Consider the following 22018-nt stretch of genomic DNA (forward strand, 5'->3'; position numbering starts at 1 on the left):
TCAGAGGGGCAATGTAGATTGAGCAGAGCTGCCCCGGTCTTTGGTGGTAGAACTGGGATTTGAGCCCGTGTCTCACGGACAATAAAAAAACTACTTCCATCTACTTCTAAAAAAAGATGAGCGGAATGCAAACCAGCTGAATCTGACGGAAATAGGTGACACAGGGTCAAAGGGTGGGACCCAAACAGATGCCAGCATATAGGCTCTGAGTGTCCAACATGGACTATTTATCTGGGTGCCCAAATGACAGAATAAGCCAAATTAATGGCTTGTTGAGAAAACATTTAAAATGACTGGTCATTTAAAAAAAGTCATGCTACTGGAATCAGTGTAGATGGACTTGTTGTAGGAGAGGAGATGCAGTGCAGCCGGGGTCCCTGGGCTAAAGCTGTCATAGCAGCCCACTATGTGCCTGGTGGGGAGAGGAGAGGACCGAGGGTGATCACAGTGACGCCCTAGTCACCTCACCAAGCATGGGAGCTGTGTGTCCTGTGTACACATGCACACACGTGTGAAAAGCTAGGACACAGCACGGAACATGTGCATGTGTGAAAGAGACTATGTTTGTGTGTGTATGCATGTGCATATGTGTGTTTGATGTACTGAAACTAGTTTTTTCAATCATCACACTTTTTTGCAGTAAAGCCTATAAACTCTCAAAATACCAATCAGCAACAGATCAGGCCTCAGACTCTCCTGACGGTGTCTACTGTATGTTGGCCTTGGGATCAGGTGCAGGAAATATGACTTACACTGCACCCATCCTAAGAAATGACACCACGGGCCATATTTCTGTTTGACAGTCAGGTTTTAGGCAGTGTTCCAGTGTTGTAATGTTCATATAACAATTTTCAGGGGTTTTTGCTAAGTATCTAGAGGTATTACTTCATTTAATGCTGATGATAAGCCTCTGGAATAGGTCCTTTTATTCCCATTTTACAGATGGGAAAGCTGAGGACTGGTGAGACTCTCTAATGTGCCCATTGTTGCAAAGTGAATACATGCTAGCGCCAGGGTAGCCTCCAGTGACTGATTCTACTACACAACACCCTCTCAAGATGAACAGATCAATAAAGACAGCAAAAGGGGACGACTGACTTCCCGAGTCACATGAACCCATCTCCCTTCAAAAGCTGAAAATAGGACGTCATCTATTGTACTCTTGCTTAAAAACCACAATTTATGCCCCTGAAGGAAAAATGTCATATGTATTTTAATCCAAAGTCCAATAAGACAACATGTCTAGTAAATGGTGAAGAATCGCTGTTACCTATTACTCAGTTTCAAGCATTCATAAAGATCAGTTATACCCACGTTTTATGTATTGAAAGTGTTGTCTATTTAGTGATGGCTTTTAGCCTTTTTAGTCCATCTGCTGTACCAATTAGTAAAAATTAGCTTGACTTCCACTAGAAATATGCAAGAACAAATCCCTTTTCTACATGCATGTTGTTGTAGAACTCAAGAACTTACATGAGATGGTATGTAGATATCATAAGAGTTTCCTGAATCAACATCAATTACATGAAAACCAGTGTGTGAACCAAAAATAACCTTCAATCTTTGACCTTCTTCTACTGTGAGATCAACAAGCAGTGGCTTGTGCTGGAGATCTGAAAAAGACTTTAAAAAGCACCCCATGAGTGTCCACATCATTCAAAGAGGTTATCCTAATCATTGTTTCTTTTAGCCGCAGCCTGGTGGAAGTTAATGTCTGGCTTTCTTACATTGAAAAGCCAGCGGATTTCTCTTACAGCTTTAGATCTATTTGTATTCTGGCTCTAGGAGGAAGAAAGGGTCTAGCACCCATCTTTGGTCCCTTCTCCACTCCTTGTCCTCTAGGGCAGAGAAGTGGTTTAGAGTTGTCAATTTCAACAGCATTGTTATCCTTGAAGAACTTGGCATCTGGGTGCCACTGTTCTTTCCTGCTTATTTCTGGCCTTTTCCTTCTGGAGAATGCTCAGCCATCTCTTTGGCCCCTTTCTTTCCCATGGAACACCAGGCCCTCACATGGCCATGACCCTGTCAGAGACAGCGTGGGGTGGGCAGCTGGACCAGCTCTGTGCCGAGTCTGTTCAGAATTAATGGGCGCACTCTGGTTCTGATTTTCCTTCAGTGAGTGAGTGGGCATCAGATTGGTACCTCTTAAACATACCATTGTCAATAGAGGAGGGAGGGGGAGGCTGGAACATCACAAGACTCATGGCTTACGTTGGCTAGTTCAGCTTAAGTAGGAAGGAAAAAAGAGAGCTCTAGCCAAATTTATTAAGGTTCCATGTGTTTCACTCCAGAGCCCAAGCCCCAAGTAGCTGTTAAGCATTCCTCTGTTGTTGTTGTTGTTTTTTTTTAAGATTTTATTTATTTGACAGACAGAGATCACAAGTAGGCAGAGAGGCAGGCAGAGAGAGAGTGAGAGAAGGAAGCAGGCTCCCTGCTGAGCAGAGAGAGCCGAAGGCAGCAGCTTAACCCACTGAGCCACCCAGGCGCCCCAAGCATTCCTCTGTTTTCTTTTGCCATTATTTCAGCACAGTCTACTTTTACTGGGCCTTGATGTCTGGGAGAGAAGAAACCACAAGTGACTCAGCTATAATGCCACTGCCACCCAAAGGAGCCTTTTCTTCAGCTTTTGCTAGTGGAGTCTCACAGTAGGGGAGGCTCCCATCCCTCCTGTTCCAGTCCTGGCTTTTGCACTGTCCTCCTGCCAGGCAGGGTGTGGTAAACAGAGCACGGCCTTTTGCACCCTCTCATGCACCAAGGCTGGTAGTAACTTCCAAACCGGAATCCGAACCGGACCTTGAGTGAAAAACTTTCATGGACCTAGATTTGGGCACAATGGCAGCACCAATTTAATTTTAGGTGTTAGTGTTATTACTAACCTAATACAATCTAAAACTTTCTCTCCATCAAAGTGGGGAATGGAGGAAGCCCATTTCCACCGATGGATCCATCTTCATGAGCACATCACAAACGAGCACATCACAAACATCACATCCCTTGCACTAAGGGAACAAGACAGCCTCAAAGAGTGCCTCATAGTGCTCCCAAGGCACCTTCTGGCCTCACATGGTGTAAGCGGCAAGAAAGAATATATCAAGGGTCAAAGGAAGATGAAAGCCACAAGAGTGGGGAGAAAAAGTGAGGGCCAATGTGTTCTGAAGAAAATGAGAGACACGGGCAGAGAGAGACAGGGAACAGATGATAAATTCACTTGGGCTCCGGATAGAGTCTGCAGCTCTGTATACATCCAAGTGCCTGCACAGACTGGTCCTTCTGGCATTTGGGGGTCCACTTTCATGAGCTGGGGTCCACTGCTCTAGCATATCCTCATCCCACTCCTGCTGAGGGGTGACCAATCCAACCATGGTGGGTCTAGACTCAGATAAGGTCAAAAAGGAAAAAGCGGAATGCAGAGAAACTAAGCCATTTCCTTATGGAACTACATTCAGTATTTACTTCAGGGGAGTCCAATAGCACTGGGGATATATGCGCATCATGTGAGTTGTTGGGGCTTTACCCCAAAAGGCTTATAAGGATGACAAGATTTGGAGACACAGTTCATCCTTGAGATTTGGTGCTGCGGTTGCCCTGCCTTTTTGAGATGACTTATCCCAGATTACCCCAGTTAGGTGCCTTTATAATGACTCTCATTGCCTAATATCACAATTAATGCTTTGCCTAGTAGCCATCCCATACTAAATGCCCCTAGGAGATGATGATTCGTTGACCTGATATGGAGGAGGGCACACCCCAATTTTTTCTTCTCCCACTCCCCAGTATATTTTATATTTATATTCACTCATCTCCCACCCCCAGTATATTTTATGGCATTTATTAGTGCTTAGTCTTTGCTTTCGGAATAATAAGCCTAAGAGTTCCTATACTTTTAAAAGGGGTTTATTATATATAGAAAAATTGGCCCTAGTCGATGTGCCAGACAGACCACTTTGTTAACTGGTACAAACCAAAAAAGAAAAAAGAAAATCTTTTTTAGATAATCACATGCCCGCTTACCTTAAATGCCATGAACTTATGATATGGTTTAGGAGCCCAGGCATATATTTCCACAGCATTCTTTAAGGCAATCACTAGGAATTTAATCCTTTCATATTTAACTGTAATAGACAAATGATAAATTGAGAAGGCATACCAACGCACTCAGAGTTTTGCATATGTAAATACATACGCCGCTCTTGGTGGGGGATTTGCTCATAGAACAGACTAAACTTTCTTTAAAGCACTCCTTCAGAATACTTGGGGCCTTTTGCTTTATACTGAAGGCTCTTTTCTTCATCTTAAGGGTTAGGACTCTCTTTAATCACTAGGTCTAGATGTGAATTATTCATTGTAATAAGAACCTGCATAGTCACCTTCACGTTCCCCTCCCTGGCTTTTATAGTCACCCACATGCTAGAAGTTGAGAGCTGGTATGGCCAAATGGTAGAAAAATTAGCAAATGTCTAGACATGAAAGGGAGCCATTTGCTTATTATCCAAATATGAGTTCCGATGACTAGGGATTTATAAGTGGTTACTGCCTATAGAGAGATCCCCCTCTCCAAATACTGCATGAGGCTGTAGCAAAGACTGCTGTGTATGAACCAGGAAGCAGGCCCACAGCAGACAATGAGTCGGCCAGCACCTTCACCTTGGTCTTCCCAGCCTCCAGACCTGTGAGAAATTCCTATTGTTCATGGTATTCTAATCTAGCAACCTGAACAGACTAAGACAGTACACGTAGCAGTCATCTCCTTCGTAGAATAGTTGAATGAACGGAATACCGGTGTCCAAAAGGGAACTGGACAGCCCATGGCAGTGAACCAAATTCTTGCTCCCTGAGCTCTTTTTCTTTAGTGTGCCCTTGCTGTTTACATATTCTGTCTTTAATATACTTTCAGCTACTTCCTTGGCTATTGACTTCCATATTTCTAAATAATATGCTTATAATGTTATTTCTTGATTTTTTTTTTTCAGCTGGAGATATCTGTTGACTTGAGAGCATGGGAAGGAGTTAGTCTCTCATAACTGTCTCCTCTCTCTAGTTCTCTCTCACATGCACACACACGTTTCTTCCTCCCCCACACCACTGATACAGTTACAGTTCAAATTTTTGGTTAAATCAAGATCCCACGTTGAAATGATTATTGTTCACAGCTGAGGCATATAGCATGCCACAATTACATTTTCTTTCTTGTTTTTCACCCCCCCCCCCCCAGTTCCTTCTTTTCCTTCTAAGCACATGTAGACTTCCTGCTAGCACTGTAAATGCCTTCAGCGTGGTCAAATGTAGCAGGTAATCTATTCATGACATTTTACTTTCCTTGAAGGCACCCCTTTTAGAATACTCCCTTGTCCCACTCTACCTTGACTGATTTCCTGATTTCTCTCTAGGCCTATGACAGAGTTGTCACCCACATTTCCTTCACCATCATTCCGGGTATTTTCTTCATTTTTTTTTTTTTTTTAACCTGGATTCCTAGATTTATGCCTTTATTTTGATGGAATACATCAGTCAGTAGTTTTCTGAGAACCAGTGTATGGAACATAAATGTGGTGAGCCCCTGCATGTCTGAAAATGTCTTCATACTACATTCAAATTTGACTGATGGTTTGAGGGTGTGATGGCTAATTTTTATATGTCAACCTGACTGGGCCACAACGTGCCCAGATATTTGGTCAAACATTGTTCTGGGTCTGTCTGTGAGGGTTTTTCCAGATCATATCAACATCTGAGTGGGTACACTGAGAAGAGCAGACTGCTCTCTCAGTGTGGATAGGTTTCATCTGGTCAGTTATAGACCCGACAGAGTAAATCGACTGATTAAGAGGACACCTCCTGCCTGACTGCTGAGCTGGGACACTGGTCATTTCCAGACTTCACAGACTGGGTCTGAGAGATTGGCTCTTCTGGGTCTCCGGCTTGCCAACTACAGATCTTGGGACTTCGTAGCCTCCATAATTGTGTGAGGTAACTTCTGTAATAAACTACTTTATACAGAGAGTATATTTACATACCCATATATGTATGTATATACCTCTTATACACACATACACCCAGGGTGTGTGCGCATGTGTATGTGTGTATCCTATTAGCTCTGTTTCTCTTGAGAACCTGGTTAATACTGATGGGTTATAAAATACTACTTGAAGGCTTTGCTCCATCATATTCTAAGCTTGTAGTATTGCTGCTAAATCTCAAGCCCCCTATATATAAACTGTTTGTTTATTTATTTAATTATAATATGGAAGCTTTACGGACCTCCTCATTTCCTGGGTACTGAAATGTCATGTTAATATATCTTCCTTTGAGTCTTTCTTTTTTTTTTTTTTTTCTTCCATTCACTATAATGGTTATTCAAAGTGAATCCTTTTAGCTTGGGACTTCGAGTCCTTAGTTCTAGAGATTTTCTTATATTACTTCTTTGATACTTTCTTCCCTTTCTAATTGTTATCTTCTCTTTTTTCTAAACTCATGTTACTTAGATTTTGAAGCACTTGGACTGATCTTTTACCTTCTTGCCTTTTGTCTCCTTTTCTTTTCTTTTCTTCTGGTCCTACTTTCTAGGAGATGTCTCATCTTTACCTTCTGATACATCTATTACACTTTTTATTTGCTTGTCAATATAGTCAAATTTCTGAGACTTTTCCCTTGCTCCCTGACCTCCACTGACCCTGCTCCAAGTGTCTTCTTAATTGTCCCTAGTCTTCTCTTCTGGAAATAGTTTTTCTAATCTCTCTGAAGTTATTAGAGTTTCTTCTTTATTTTTCCCACTCCTCATTAGCTCTGGCTCCTCTCACGTCCTTTCTTACTGTTAAAGTTTCCTTTCTATTGCTGGATGTCCCTGCTTACCCATTGCTGGGCTTCAGGTTTCAGTGGTCACATAGCAAGCTTCCCATGGCACTGCCAATGTTAGTACCTAGACATCTTTTCTTTCTGGCCATTTTGTTTCTCCAAAGACAAATCTTTCAGTCTCTTGCTTGGGTATATAAGTATGGCTGACGACATTATGGGAGCTAAAGGGGAGAAGAAGGGATGTGTGTATGTGTGTACGTGTGGGTCCTGGCAATTCCATGTTCCCACAATTCAGATTGGCCATGCCAACTTTTCCTCCTCTGCTGCAGTGGGAGAGAAGTCGTGGCTCATCACCCTTCCAATAATCCTTCTGTTTTCAGTTCCACCATATACCTCCATCTCAGATAACATCTGGGGCCTCAGATTTTGGGCCTTTCTGGGTTCTGTTAAGTGGTTGGATTGAACTTGATGACTTAGACATAGAATTGAGCATTTCTTGATCATCTGGGTTAGTTACTCATCATCTAACTATTCTTGTTCAATTCTGTTGACATATCTTGTTGCTGGTTTTTCTTCTTCTGGTCCCTTTGTCCTTGTGCGTTTAGGACACTTTTATTCCTTCACTGTCATTTTAATGGGTATTTGGGAGGGAGTGTATATAAATGTTTAAACTGGAGCATAGGACTCTAGTCAAAATACACTCTTAGAACTTCATCAATCCAACTTTTTGGAAACAATGCAAGTATAATTAAAAGTTTCAACAATATCTCAAACTGGTAACAACTGTATCATCAATACCTAATAGAAAACAAATGGAATGAAACTTAAACTGAGTAATTAGGATTGAGTAAAATATTCCATGTCTTGACACTCACCAACTTTGTAATGTATGCAGCCTTCCAAGTCCCCAACTGTGATCCAGCCTTGTTTCTTTTCCACTTCTGGGTCGTTGTGTAGTATTCTGTTTCTTAACCATGAAAGATAGTAAACTCGTAGTTTGTTCTTCTTTCCTGTTGAAATAATAGAGCTCTAATTTCAAGCCCCTGTGACAGACTTTTCTCTCAGTCCTTCCTCATCTGTTTTATTTTATTAATTTATTTTTATTTTATGTACAATTGGATAAGTGTGTGAAGGTACAATAACCAGTGTCCCCAGCAATATCAAAGTGTTGTCTATGCCAACAGCTCCAAGTGTTTTGGACAAATCACCATTTTATAATTTGTCTTTACCTTCAGGTTATTTCTTATTTGAGCAAGCTGCTTTTACTCTCTCTTTTAAATGCAAAGAGCAGTGTCAAGACCTAATTCTTCAATGGAATAGTTGGTCAGAGTTCCAGAACATTCTAGATCAAACTACATGAAGGAGTTGTTGATAGCTGGACATTTTAACATGCTTATGCATCACTGTCTTTCCCTCACCTTCTAACCTAACAGCATATGTTAATGAGGAGCCTCTTATTTGCCTATTACTTTAGAGATGACAGCTGGGATTAGTTTTACTTTATCTGACTAGCAAAAATAAAATAAAATAAAGTAAAATAAAAAAATTATAAGGAGGCAAGAGAAACAATTTTGATGAAGGCAACCTGAGCTTGGTGGAGAACGGTGGACACATTTACGATTCTGAGATCACTGCAAGAAATTTTAAACAAAAATAGTAAAGAAAAAGATATGTACTTGGGAAAAACCAAAGTTCCCTTTGGTAAAGTGCTTCTGGAGTTGGAATTCAACAGTAAAAGACCATCTTAAAAATGCTGAGGAGTAGGAGTGCCTGGGTGCCTCAATGGGTTAAAGCCTCTGCCTTTGGTTCAGGTCATGATCCCAGGGTCCTGAGATTGAGCTCCGTATCGGGCTCTCTGCTCAGCGGGGAGCCTGCCTCCCCGTCTCTCTCTGCCTGCCTCTCTGCCTACTTGTGATCTCTGTCAAATAAATAAATAAAATCTTTAAAAAAAATGCTGAGGAGTACACAGGAGCAAAATTTAATATCCTCTGTGAGATTATCTGAGTACCAGATAAGAATGTTCCTTGGAGTGGTTCTTCCTTTTCCACAAGGTGGGGGGTGGGGAGAGGTGGCTCTTCTAAGTGATCAGACATTTAGGCCTGGGAGTTATACTTCCTGAGTACTTATTTTCTCTTGATTTCTCTTAGGCATCAAAAGATGCTTTATATTTCATAGATGTGACATATATGAGAAGAAGAAAATTTATTAAAGCATTGCACACTGGATTTGACAGGACAGTGCACTCATAAATTAAGGGAGTCACTGTGCAGTTACTATTCCTCTTTGTAGCCGAAGGTCCAGAACTGATCCTAACAGCTAGGATGGACAGAAAGGCCAGTGCTTCCTCCTTTCTGTGCCAACGCAGATCTGCACGTTGGCACGTTCATGCACGGATTTCTAGCCTACAAGAATCATTTGCTCCTACTTTCATTCTCTTCTTTCCCCACCTATACTTCATGATAAGAGGAGGTGTTTATTTTTTAAAGAGTGGGAACATGTCACTCACAATGTAATGAAGTCTGACTGAATTTTCTGGCATCGTTTCCCCGTTTGGTAGGTGCGTGGCAGATGTACGATATAAATTCTGATTTGGTGGCATAGCCATCAAGCAAGCAATTGACAAGAAAAGAAAGACTACGCTGAATTAAGCTCAAATGAGAATACAAGAAGAATTTACTCGCCTAACTCTTTTGGAGGAGAATAAAAAGAGATGAAACTCTAAGCATTCAGTGGAAACGCAGAAGAAAGAGGGGACGGTAGCTTCAAGTGAAGGCAATTTTTCAAAGCAGAAATATGGCTCACCAGCTAAAATTTATTCAAGGCTGAACCCAGTAGCCCTGTGTTTTCCCTTTGTGAAACAATGGCTCAATGGAGAGCCGTGGTTCTCAAACTTGGCTGCATGTTAGACACACCTCGGGTACTATGGGAGCTAGTGATCCCTGGGCCCTACTCCCAGCAATTCTGTCCCACACCTGGGTGCATCCTGGGTTCTTGCTATTCATTCAAGTGGTTCTAATGTGCAGAGGTATGGTGGTTTCATACTGGATGAGACGGGAAGGCAGGGGAAAAAGGGATATTGTTTGTTAAACTCCTGCAAACATCATCAGAAAGCAAAGAGCTTTCAATAAATACAGACTCTTTCCGGTTATGTTGTTAACTTGTCGGTAATAAGGCCTTCACTTCTGTGTCCATATTTCTTTAAAGTTCTTTTTTTGGGAACCAGAGAGCTGCAGAGTGTAGTGGTTATGATTCCCACACCCCAATCTCTTTGCAGACTCAGTCACCCAAAGGGTCCGCTTCCGCTTGCTGAGACGCCAATGGAGTATAAGTTAGAACAGTTCTTGAGAGAAAAGAGACCAGAGAGCTTCTGCTTACAGAATTTTCCACTCCGTGAAGCCTACATTTTGATGTTCTCCACCTGGGAGTAGGTACTAGAGCTCAGGCTTCAAAAGATCCTTGCTAAGTCCTCGGAGAGGTTAAAGGCCTATAAACACAGAGCCTTTGTGGTACATCTGCCTGATTCAGAGATCGCGAGGTGAGCTCAGAGGTGAGAGGTTTCCCTTCGGAGGTCAGTATCTCCAGAGTCACAAAACAGGGGTGATCTCACTCCGGCTACACTGCTATAATGTATCGTATCACTGTCAGCCAGGGAGGACAGTTTTTCAGAACTGAGGTGAGGCCCTTCCTACCTGTGTAGACCTGGAGGTCTCGGTCATCCCAGCAACATACCAGTAACATACCTGATATCGTCACCAGGACATTCAGTCCCTCTAACACGTCCATCTGCTGAAATCGCCTCCGGTTGATCAGATTATAGACTTTGCCTTGCCCACTTCGGTCCAAAAGCATCAGGCCATTTTCTGTTCCCACCAGGAGGTTCACACCTGCAAATTGAAGGCGCACTCCAAGACTGACTTTTTATATGCTTCAGCCTTTCTGTATCTGGGGTCCCTGTGAAGCCTAAGAAACTGTGTCTTGTTACTATAAACTAATGGGCAAGTAGGTACTACAGTAGGGAGTGAAGAAGTAGGGGCTTGGCTGCAGTAATTAAATCACTGCCCCTCTGGTAACAAGATTAGTCTTCTTTTATAAAGTGGTAGCAGCATTCATTACCTCTGGCCGGGTACCGTCTGCTATATAGAATCCTTCTCCCGAGAAGCCTTGGGCACAGCTTCTACACCAGCACAATTAGCCTTTATTCCTTTCCTGTAACACCCATGGCTGTCCTGGCTGTCTATAAATCCCACCTTGAAACTTGCCCAAGGTTCATCCCCACCCCCGTTCATGCACGGATTTCTAGCCTACCTACCTTCAACATACAGCAGAGTGCCCCATTTCCATACCTCACTGGAAGAAAAGCCTTTCCTCCTCCTCACACCAAAGTTTACATATGTCTCATACACTCAAGCTTCTGCTGTCAGGGAAATGACAAGCCAATGCCAGTGAAGGTGTTAACTGCCTGAGAGTCGCAGGGCTGTAAGGGACCACTCAGGTATCTAAATCTGGTCCAGCCCATCTCCCATGCACTTAGCCCTATTACAAAATTTCTAGCAGGTAAGTGGTTTTGTCTGGATAGCTGCCATCCTAAAAATTGCTGCAAATTAACTCCCACCTGCCCTGCAACATGCTTGCACACATGCACACAGAGGGTCCACTGTGTCATGGACTATGTTCATGAATAAGTAACGCTCTATCTTCTCTTCATCTAGTTTTTGAGTAACGTAAATGTCTGTTCTTTTGTCTTTAAATTATTGAATATTAAACATGACCATCTTGCCTCCTGTCTCTTCTCCAGAAGACAGAGCCTTACTCCTTACATCAGACTAGGCCTGCTATTTTAGATGGATACAGATGGCCACACACTTCCTTCGTCAGTATATGACATTTGCAGTAACACAGGCCAGGACTTGGATAGAATCTCGCCCCACCTAAACTGAGCTTGAAGTCAGCTAAAACCTAGGCATCATTTCCACAGGAATTGCAGGCTGATATTTGAACTACAAGGGGAAATTCATCATCTGTTGTCCTTTTCAAGGTTTATCTTGCCACTACTAGCCTTTATAAATTCACTCAAAGATGCTAGCTGTGAACTAGGGGTGAGGCTCTTCCTCCCCTTGCAGGCTACATGAGGATCACAGAGTCTGAGTGCGGGCACATCACACAGTGCTGGGCACATAGTCGGTGTGTGGTAAGTGGCAGCTCGTTCTCTTACTGACTTTAGCCCACCATGATTATGTGATGAAGTCATTCTGAATCTGATGTTGTTATCCTGGGAGTGAGGGTATCAGCTCTTGTTACTTGTAAAACTGCTCCTGGATCTCTCCTGAGGCCAAGACAGTCCTGAGTCGGAACTCTGACCCCCATGATTCAACCACTGCTCTCCGGATGGTAAGCTCCACCATGTTTTAAGATTTGAGGGTCGATTTATTAATGAGTGGTAAAAAGCAGCACTTACCCCACAGAGCTGCACAGAGTATCTCCGAGTTGAATCGTTTCTTGTATTTTCTGATTTCAGGTGTGTCGCTATGAGGTCGAATGTTGGTTGGGTTTACGTTTACCACTGAAATCTTTCGTGCTTCATTGAGTTTGGCCTGTTCTTGTCTAAGAAGTTCGCTAGTAAACAGAGCTTTGAAAAAAAGAATCAGAGAAGTCAGTGGTATCTTAAAAAACCAGTGGTGATATGGAGAAGGCACGTCAAAACACTATAATTTCTCCTTGTTTAGTGGGCATTATAGAAAAGGCAAGTCACTGCTGCAACTATGAACATTTTATACATTTTTTTTAGTAGAATACAGTGTAAGTCATTCACAGAAGCAGTATTTTATCCATTAGTAAAACAGACTTATGGATACGACTTGGGTAGTTTAGAAAATAGATATTCATCTCACAAAATTCAACACACCATTTACTACAGCATACACAGGAAGGTTTATTTTTTAAAATCCTGTCCCCTCAACTGACAAACTGGCCTAAGCTTCCCCTGATGATTAGTGAGTTGCGTAAGTCCGGAAAGCAGGACTCTGCCCTAAAGCAGCCAGACCTGGGCGATAGGAAGCACAACTTGACACGCACAACTCGACACGCACTTATTAAGTGTCTACTGCGTGCACAGCATTGTACCCAGAAATTGCTTTTGAGAAGTATGTGGTAAGTTTGGAGGTCTCTGAGGAACAGCTTTTCCCCGGGCCCCTGGATACCTCTGGGTTCCTACCAGAAGCAAAATAGAAGAGATGGAAAAAAAAATGGAGAGAAAGAAATTGTTTTAGAAATCCTACAAAAAATAGTAATAATAATAATAATAATAATAATGATAATAAAAACAAAACAAAACAAAAACCAACTTCCCTTTAAAACAGGACCTAAGCAGAAAATGGCTTAACTATAGGACCAATAATTCATTTCTTTATCAGATCTATCAGAAAGGAAACCTAAGCTGTTTCTAAAACATCCAGGCCTTCTAGCTTACCCGCAGCTGATGATTCTTCGTCCTCTTCCTCTTCATCAGTGGGAGACGTTTGGTACACTCTGGGGTCCACAAAGGGAGTGAAGGAGGCCTTAGTGCTGCTCCCCATGCCGTACTAACCAATATGCAAGAGGATTAAGAAAAGCAGATAAATAAACACTATAGGAATGAACGATGCCAGGAATATTTTACTTGGGCTTTAAAATGATAACCGCTTCTTCCATCTGTTTAGCTGTTCACACTCTAACCCCTGAGTCCAAGTGTGTGCTTCTCTCTCCAGCTTCTCCCGGTCTCAGCTGGTCACTCACCATGTGCCTTTGCAAGGGCCCCATTAATCGTCAGACTGTAAGAGCTGCAGTGAGCAAATTACATTTGGGGCCATATGGTAAAGATGACCCCGGTGACAGAGCTCATCTCTCCTCTGAAGTAAAAACAACCTCATTTTGACCACAGGATCTGAAGGAAAGCGAACCCCACCAGCAACCAACTAAGGAAGCATGTCCACGCGACAACATTTTGTCCCGAACGTATAGTCCAGCTCCTCTTGGAACTTTCGTATACATTCTCTCCTTTGGTCTTTCGAAGAGGTCTGTGAAGGAGGTGGGGCAGGTACTAATACTCCCACTCAGAACTGGAGCAGCAGCAGAATCTGAACCAGATCCAATCCCTTGGGGCTCTTTCTGGTCCCGAGAGAGGTGTTCAGGCAGAGAATACCTGCCCACGCTGCGTGAAGTCACGAGAGTAGATGCTGCACCCTGCAACACACCTCTGTGCTCTTTCCCTTGGGGCAGACAAAGCTCGTCTGCTCAACAGCTTTAGAATCCAAAGGGTGTATCATAAAAAGTGTGTGGACAGTATCAAAACCACCACTGTGCGAGCTTCGTCATTAGCTTCAGGGCGTCTGTGTGACACAAGGGACTATTCGCACGGCAATGACCAAGCACCATGGACTCCTCCACCGCTCAAGCCTGCAGAACCACCCCGAGGAGCACTGCCTAGCCGACTGGATTTATTCACGCTGCTTCCGGGGACTGTTTCTACATGGGAAAGACAGTTTCTCAGTTCTCCCTTTTTCATGCAATTTGGAGTTCAGGAAGAGGAATGCTCAGAGAACCTATCTATTGATTTTTTATCTTTCATTTCACAAATAATTTCAACCTCATTTTAGGTCCAACTTAGTTTGACTCAATTGATGTAAACATGAACCTCAACTTGGCCTCAGGATCTCTACAGGCTGAAGTTTCTTCCACTGGCCTGGGGATAGGAAATCCCAGTTCTACAGAGATCTCCCACAAACCAGCTGTGTGCCTTGGGAAAGTCACTTAACCTCTCTGAGCCTCAATATTCTCATCTGTAAAATTAGGTTTGGGGCCAGATGATATCTGATAACAGTTACTGCTGTGCTTTTCCCCTATTAAAGGAGATTTACCCCTTTATTTTCCACTAATAAAGTATTTGTAGATTTTCTGTGATTTTCCCCTATTCAAGTATTTGTAGAAGTAGTTATGTAGTAGAAACCAACTGAACACATTTCAGGGAGCTTAGCGAGGCCTCATTCCTGAAGCCGGCTCCCTACCTCCCATCCTTCCCCTCTTCCGACCCAGTGAGAACAGAGCTGTTGAGGCTGTTGCCCAGCACCTACTTCAGTCCCAGATTCCATCTCCTGGGAATGGGTGGAGACGCGCCCCAGACCCTCCGTTGGTGTCCCGGCTGGGGAGTGGCTCTGCTGCACCAGGTCTGGGAGATTGATGTGGCCAGCAAAGCCATTGCTGTCACTGTGGCCAGATCGCTTCTTCTCTCCAGATGTCTGAGGGGGCACAACACATGGGGAGCATTAGACAGGGATTAGAGAAAGAAGGCCAAGGCCACAGAGCAATGTCACCCTCCACACATCACAGGCACAATGGTCTTCAAATGGACCCTCGGGGGTCTGTAGGAAGATAACATTCACATTTCTGTTTTACTAAGAAAATAAAGAAGTTAAACTTCACTACTATTTAGTATATGGACTGACCATGGGGCCTTTTGCTTCTGCGTGAGGGCCCTTCAGGGCCACACAGGAAGTGGGGTTTCCCTGGGAAAGACAGGAATGCTGGACGCAGGTGGAGGGGCAGCACCCGAGGTCCACATCCACATTATCTCTTTCTGCCATATTTATGTGTGTGCCTGTGAGCACACCAGTTACCTGAGCTTGCAGATTATATTATCAGATCACAAGACACAAATCCATAAGACACACACATGACCTAAAATATTGCTGAAATGAAAAGGTTGGGTGAGATAATGCTAAGAATCCACTCATGTACCACGTACCCCAAGAAAATGCAGAGATGATATCAACCAGACCCACAGAGCTCTTTATCAGTAATGAGGTCAAAACAATGATGAATAAATCAGATCTAACAGGAGTTACCAAAAAATGTACTGGAATAATCTACAGATTATATGAAACTATGGGTTTATGTCTGGTATTAATTTTGAATTTCTCATAAGTGATTATAGTGCTGTGTAGTAAAAAATGGAGGAGAAAGGGGAACCTTCTTCCACTGTTGGTGGGAATGCAAGTTGGTGCAGCCTCTTTGGAGAACAGTGTGGAGATTCCTCAAGAAATTAAAAATAGAATTCCCTATGACCCTGCACTTGCACTCCTGTGTATTTACCCCAAAGATACAGATGTAGTGAAAAGAAGGGCCATCTGTACCCCAATGTTTATAGCAGCAATGGCCATGGTCGCCAAACTATGGAAAGAACCAAGATGCCCTTCAATGGACGAATGGATAAGGAAGATGTGGCCCATATACACTATGGAGTATTATGCCTCCATCAGAAAGGACGAATACCCAACTTTTATAGCAACATGGACAGGACTGGAAGAGATTATGCTGAGTGAAATAAGTCAAGCAGAGAGAGTCAATTATAATACGGTTTCACTTATTTGTGGAGCATAACAAATAGCATGAAGGACAAGGGGAGATAGAGAGGAGAAGGGAGTTGAGGGAAATTGGAAGGGGAGGTGAACCATGAGAGACTATGGACTCTGAAAAACAATCTGAGGGTTTTGAAGTGGCGGGGGGGTGGGAGGTTGGGGTACCAGGTGGTGGGTATTATAGAGGGCATGGACTGCATGGAGCACTGGGTGTGGTGCAAAAATAATGAATACTGTTATGCTGAAAATAAATAAAAAATAAATTTAAAAAAATGGAAGTCATCATGACTAGCAAAGCATTTGAAATATTGTTTATAGCATTCCTTTTTAATATCCTTTAAGGTGTTTTTAAAAAACATACAATATGCGTAGTAGAACACATGCATGATTTAGAAATAAATACAGTGTAATTATGGGGCCCCTGGTGGCTCAGTCGGTCTTGATTTTGGTTCGGGATTGTGAGATCGAGCCCCACATAGTGCTTAAGATTCTCTCTCTCTCTCCCTTTGCCTCTTCCCCCATTCCCCCAACTCCTATGTGTGGGTTCTCTCCCTCTTAAAAAAACAAAAACAAAAACAAAATCATTGTAATTTTTTGGCATGCTCTAAAATTTTTACTGTTAGCATAACTGTTAGCAAGTTTGGAAATCTTTGCTCTGGAGAGTAAAGCCCCCTCCCAAAAATCCCAGGGAAGAAATACAGGATTAAAAGACAACTCTGCTTCCTAAAAGCCAGTGCCCACACTGTAGGCCTGGCTAGTACCGTGCCTCCTGACTTAACATTTAGGCGACTAGCTCACTGAAGTTTCTTAGAGCAGACGTGACATGTAAGGAGTCCCTTCTTTGCCTTTGCTTTCATTCATTAATTCACCTAACATTTCTGAGTGCCTACTGAGTGTAACGTGTTTTGCTGAACATGGCGGAAAGAGCCAGGATCGGGGCAGGCAGAAGCACTCCCCTGATGGCTGGCATGGGCTCACTGGCCTGATTTCCCCCTTCCAGGTCCTGTCCTGGTCTTGCAAGGACCACTCGGTACCTGCTTCTGGCTAAAAGTGAAAGGAGCCAATTTTTTTGCAGCGGTTGGGGCAGGGGGTAGATGATGAAACAGATTCCCAAGTTCCTGAAAGGATGCATGTAATGGGTATTGCCAGGGAGTTTGAGAAATAACTGGAAAGCAGAGGCACACTCTGTTTCTTGGCAGCACACTCCTGGCCTATAGGCTGCCCCAGCGAGGAGTAGTTTCTGGATTCCTTCTGCACCGGGGCTTATCCAGGTACTAGTGCCTGTTCTCAGCACTGAACGCTTTTTCTTCTAAATGACATTTATGGGGTTTAGTCCTGATTCATCTCAATGTCTCCAATTTTATGTATACTGGGCAACTTTTCCTTCCTTCTAACTTCTGTTCAAATACTGAGAAGATTTTTTTTTTTTTTCCTTTAACCATTTCTCCCCAATCTCCCAGTAGCATAAATCACACATGGTATCTCTTTAGAGTTTCACGGGTTCTCGATTCCAGCCCCAGCATTCTGCCTCAAGCCAAAAATGGATGCAGACACATTGCTTATCAAAGAAGATCCTGAAGAGGCTTAACATGGGGAAAAGGCCCAGACAGTGAGAAGCCTGAAGGAATCCAGGGAGAACCCTGAATCTTCTCCCATGCCAATCCTTTTGTCCATTCGTCCAGCAGCTCAGAGTTAAATACCTTCTGTGTGCCAGGCACTCTGCTGGGAATGCACAGATAAATGAACAGCCCTGTCTCCCAGGACCTCCCTGCAGAGCCCAGCAATTTCTATAGTCTTTCCAGCCTCACCATTCCCATGGGGGTGGGCACTAAGATGTTCCGACCAACAACATGTATCTGGGCCGGTGCCAAATGCTTTAGGTACAGTATTCCACACAATCTGTAAGATAACTCCACGGGTTAGCTTTCATTATCCTCATTTCACAGCTGGAAAAACTGCAGTGCAAAAATTCAGCTGACCAGCTCCAAGTGACACGGGTTCTAAGGGCTGCAGTTGGGGGTGGCCTGGTGGCAGAGCCCAGATGTTTTGGGCTGTTGTCACACAACGTGGCTCTGCTCTCGGCCGTAGCTGATCAGACCTGGAGTGGACCTGAACCATGCGGAATCAAATTCCCTTTTGCATCTAATGCTGGGGCCGAGAGACACTGGTCGGTTTCTGCTGGACGGCTGAACTGGGTGGGATGTGGTCCCGATCTTGTGATTGGTGGGGGAGGGAGAAAAGTGAGAGCTCGTGCATGTAGTGGAGACAAAGCAGGTCTGTGGAGTAGGAAGGACAAAGGAGCAATTGGAGGAAAGAGAAGTGAGGCCAAGGAGAGACAGGCATCGAGGAAAGCAGAGATGAGGGTAAGGAGAGACAGGAAGTGAGGGAGCCAGGGATGGGCATGTGAAAGCTGCCTGGACTCCTGATGCTTTTTCGTTTTTGGTTCTAACTCTGCACAGAGTCCCAACTTACTCTTTGCCTTTGGATTCCTTGTATGAAACACCCCTGAATTTTTATGCCCCTATCTCTGATACACACCCCACATTTTCTCCCCCTCCTTAAGTTGTTTTAAATGGATTATTTTTCTGATTACTTCCTACTACCACCTGGTCAGTAAGAAAGATGCTACAGACAGAGGCCCATGGAGCCCCAGAGAGGTCTCAAGGAGAAAGGGAAGGCTGAGCCAGACCCATAGGAATTTGCTGGGTAAGAAGTGGGCAGTGGAGGCAGTGAGGAAGGGAAAACAGTTCTTCTGGCAGATGGGTCCCTATGGACAAAGTGGGAGACAACAGCTGGTGTTGGTGGGTTCTAGAAATTGAGTAGGGAAAGGTCCTATAGGGTCATAGGATAGGGAAAGAAAACCAGAGGGCCTGGATATGCACTAAATTTGTGCATCTTGGCAAGACAGTGGGTCATAGAGCCAGGATCCACCAGAACCATCTTGTCCACTCAAGTGAGAATGCTGACATAAGTGAGTTCTCCTTGATGTCCATCTTGGGGAACTGAATGAGAGCACCCTATAAGCTAAGTTCTATGGTGAGTTTTTCTTTCCTTATTGTTTTGTCAGGGACATACTTTTATTTGCATTCAACTTTTTAACACCTGTTCCTTTAATGGATTCCAACTCAAGGTTTGTTATTTTGAAAGTCCACTTTTGGCAAAAATTCTAGAAACTGAGAGACAAAAGATTTTGGGCCCTCCATAGATCAAATTCATATAAGACACTGGCAAGTGCTGTTTTCAAAGTCACTGGCTGTGGCCATAAAATACTGGAGTGCTTTAAATAACATGGAGCCTTCTGGATATGTCTGGTAACTGAACTGAAAATGTGCCTCTTGATAGTCTCCCAGGTACCGACTCTGTCATAAAGACTCAAGCCAACTGTAAACTGCGTTAGAAATCAGAGTTCTTTTATTTAGAGTCAGAGAGTAACTCACCCTGGAACATTTTCCCTCAAGTTTTCCAAGTAGCAAGAGAGAGTGATAGCAGCATTCCACACCTGCATTGGGATTCTCCACTCACCACGCTGGGAGATTTATAAGCCAGTGCCATGTAATGTCAACTGTGGCAGCCAAGTCCCTTTCTTAGTTCAGGCTTACATGATAGGACTCTTTAAAGCCTACCTCAAAGATTCGGCAAGGCCATATAATGAGATTCTAGCAAGCTGCTTTGTGAAATACTCTTCCAGTTACAGCCCAACTGCCTATTATTATTTCAAAGGCCTTATTCATCTCAAAACTACAGTTCCTTTCTTTCTTGGGAGAGCAAAACCTGCTCTGATGGTTTCCCAAACTCTCCTGGCTAAAGAATGACAGATGATATACATTGTTTCAGAGGCAAGAGTGGGGAGCTATAACCAGTAACAGACGAACTCCATTCTGTGGTGACAGGGAGATAAAATAATATTGAGTTGATCCCTGAACAACACAGGGACTGGGGCCTTGACCCCCCATCCCCCGGGGCAGCTGAAAATCCGAATCGAACTTTTGACTTCCCCCAAGCTTCACTATTATGGTAGCCCACTCTTGAGCGGAGGCCTTATCAATAACACAAACAGTTGATTAACACATATTCTGGATATGTATTATACACTGTATTTTTATAATAAAGTCAGCTGGAAAAAAGAAAATATTATTAAGAAAATCATAAGGACAAGAAAATACAGTTACAGAATGAGACTGTATTGAAATAAAAAATCCATGTGTAAGCGGATCCACACAGTTCTTATCACTCGTGTTGTTCAGGAGTCCACTGTGTTTACGTTAACTGAATGCTTACACGTGTTAACTCACTGAATCCTCCCGGTCATCTTATGAGTCCTCTCCTATTGTTTATGAAATTTTATAGATGATAACACGGACACAGGGAGACATCAAGTCATTTTTGCCCAATGTTATCAGCCATTACTTTCCTCCCAGGCAAAGACTTGGTGTCAAACTTGCATGAGGACAGTGAAGTGAGAGAGAAAAGAAGACAAATTCTGATTTGTCAAGGCCCTTCCCATTGGCACAGGTGCCGTGAGGACGGGCTGCCTGTGGGAGGACAATCTCCCCCCACCCCCCAATGAAATGATGTGCCTCAAGTTTAAAAAAACACAATCCTACATAGTGCCAAGGTACAGTTCCAAGTAGATTATATATTTCTTTGTTCTTTCATCAAAATAGCTGAATAGCCTTTTTAATGTTGAATTAATTAGATAAGATGAAATCACTGTTTCTTGGAACTTGTAGGCATTTTCTACATAAAATCCACAAGGAAAAAGCCAGGAGGGGAGGAGGTATAACAAGGCCTCGGATACTGCTGAGCGAGATCATTCATTTCTGTTTTCCTGCTGTAGGAAACATCTGGCTTTGCCAGTTTTCTTATCCTCAGGCTCAAATTCCGTATTCCGATTTGCATAGCTCCTACTGAAGAATCTGGACTAATGTAATTAAATCACACTGCAGAAGCTTAGAAGGATACAGGAAAGGAGGTGATGGACGATTAAAATCACTCAGCCATTGAGAAGCGCCGGTGGCCCCGCCCAGCCCCATCCACAAGGCTTACACTACATGTCGTAAGCATTCTCCGCAAAAGCTCTAATACCAAAACCACTCAAGAAATGCACTTCCTCTGCACAGCTTTTATACCAACTTACCTCTCTTATCATCAGGGTTCCTTCTCTTGAAATACTGCTGCTGAAAGTGTCCGCGTGAGAGGTCTCCAGCCCGTGAGTGCCTACCATTCCCACATTGTACTGCTCCGTGTTTCCCGGGGCTCCTGTGGGTCTGAGATGGGAAGGAGCGATATTAACACCAATGTATGATTAGGGAATGCCGGTTTCTGGGTGTCCTGAACGGGCGGTCCACTTCTGCAGCATCCCCTCCCCGCCTGCTCTCTGTGCAGCAGCCCTAGCGAGCAAGGTTCCGACTCTCCAAGGACGAAACTGCCTGAATCTGCCCACCAGGCTCTGCAGGGTTTCCAAGTCCTCCCTACTCCTTCTTCCACCAGCAGGCTACCTTGACCTGCACTTTGCACATGCTGTTCCCTCTGCCTGGAAAACTGTCTCCCACCCTGGCTCTTGGCTGGTTGCCTTTCTCATACTGATACTGAAGTATCCACACTTCATCTTAAATGATAACTTCCCCTGAGAAGGCTTCTCTCAGCATCGAGGTCTTACCCCACCAACCCCTCTTCTTTCTCTTCACCCTCCGTCCTGTTCCTATTTGTTCTCACCAGTTTGTGACTCTATCTTTTTGAGTCTCTTGCGACTTTTGCCTTCTGTTTCATTAGAACATAACCCCTGTGAGGGCAGTCTTGTCTGCTGATTGCTATATACCTAGCATCCAGCTGAGCACAGA

General features: G+C 43.6%; 1 protein-coding gene across 7 annotated transcripts in view; it reads right to left on the reverse strand.

The window, feature by feature from the left end:
• The window catches only part of TNIK (TRAF2 and NCK interacting kinase), a 378322-nt gene that overhangs the window by 3800 nt on the left and 352504 nt on the right, over window positions 1–22018 (reverse strand). For 4 of the 7 annotated variants that reach the window (XM_082688671.1, XM_082688670.1, XM_082688669.1 and 1 more), the window contains 8 exons: window positions 21316–21445; window positions 14895–15059; window positions 13256–13367; window positions 12245–12415; window positions 10530–10673; window positions 7665–7799; window positions 4012–4112; window positions 1474–1623 (listed from right to left, as the gene is read on the reverse strand). In XM_082688671.1, the coding sequence (XP_082544797.1) occupies window positions 1474–1623; window positions 4012–4112; window positions 7665–7799; window positions 10530–10673; window positions 12245–12415; window positions 13256–13367; window positions 14895–15059; window positions 21316–21445 (1108 nt within the window). Of the gene's footprint in view, window positions 1–1473; window positions 1624–4011; window positions 4113–7664; window positions 7800–10529; window positions 10674–12244; window positions 12416–12909; window positions 12997–13255; window positions 13368–14894; window positions 15060–21315; window positions 21446–22018 lie in introns of all 7 variants that reach the window. The other 3 variants (XM_082688665.1, XM_082688668.1, XM_082688666.1) reach the window with 1 other exon arrangement.

This window comes from Mustela nivalis (genome assembly GCF_964662115.1).
Source record: "Mustela nivalis genome assembly, chromosome: 1".
NCBI lineage: Eukaryota > Metazoa > Chordata > Mammalia > Carnivora > Mustelidae > Mustela > Mustela nivalis.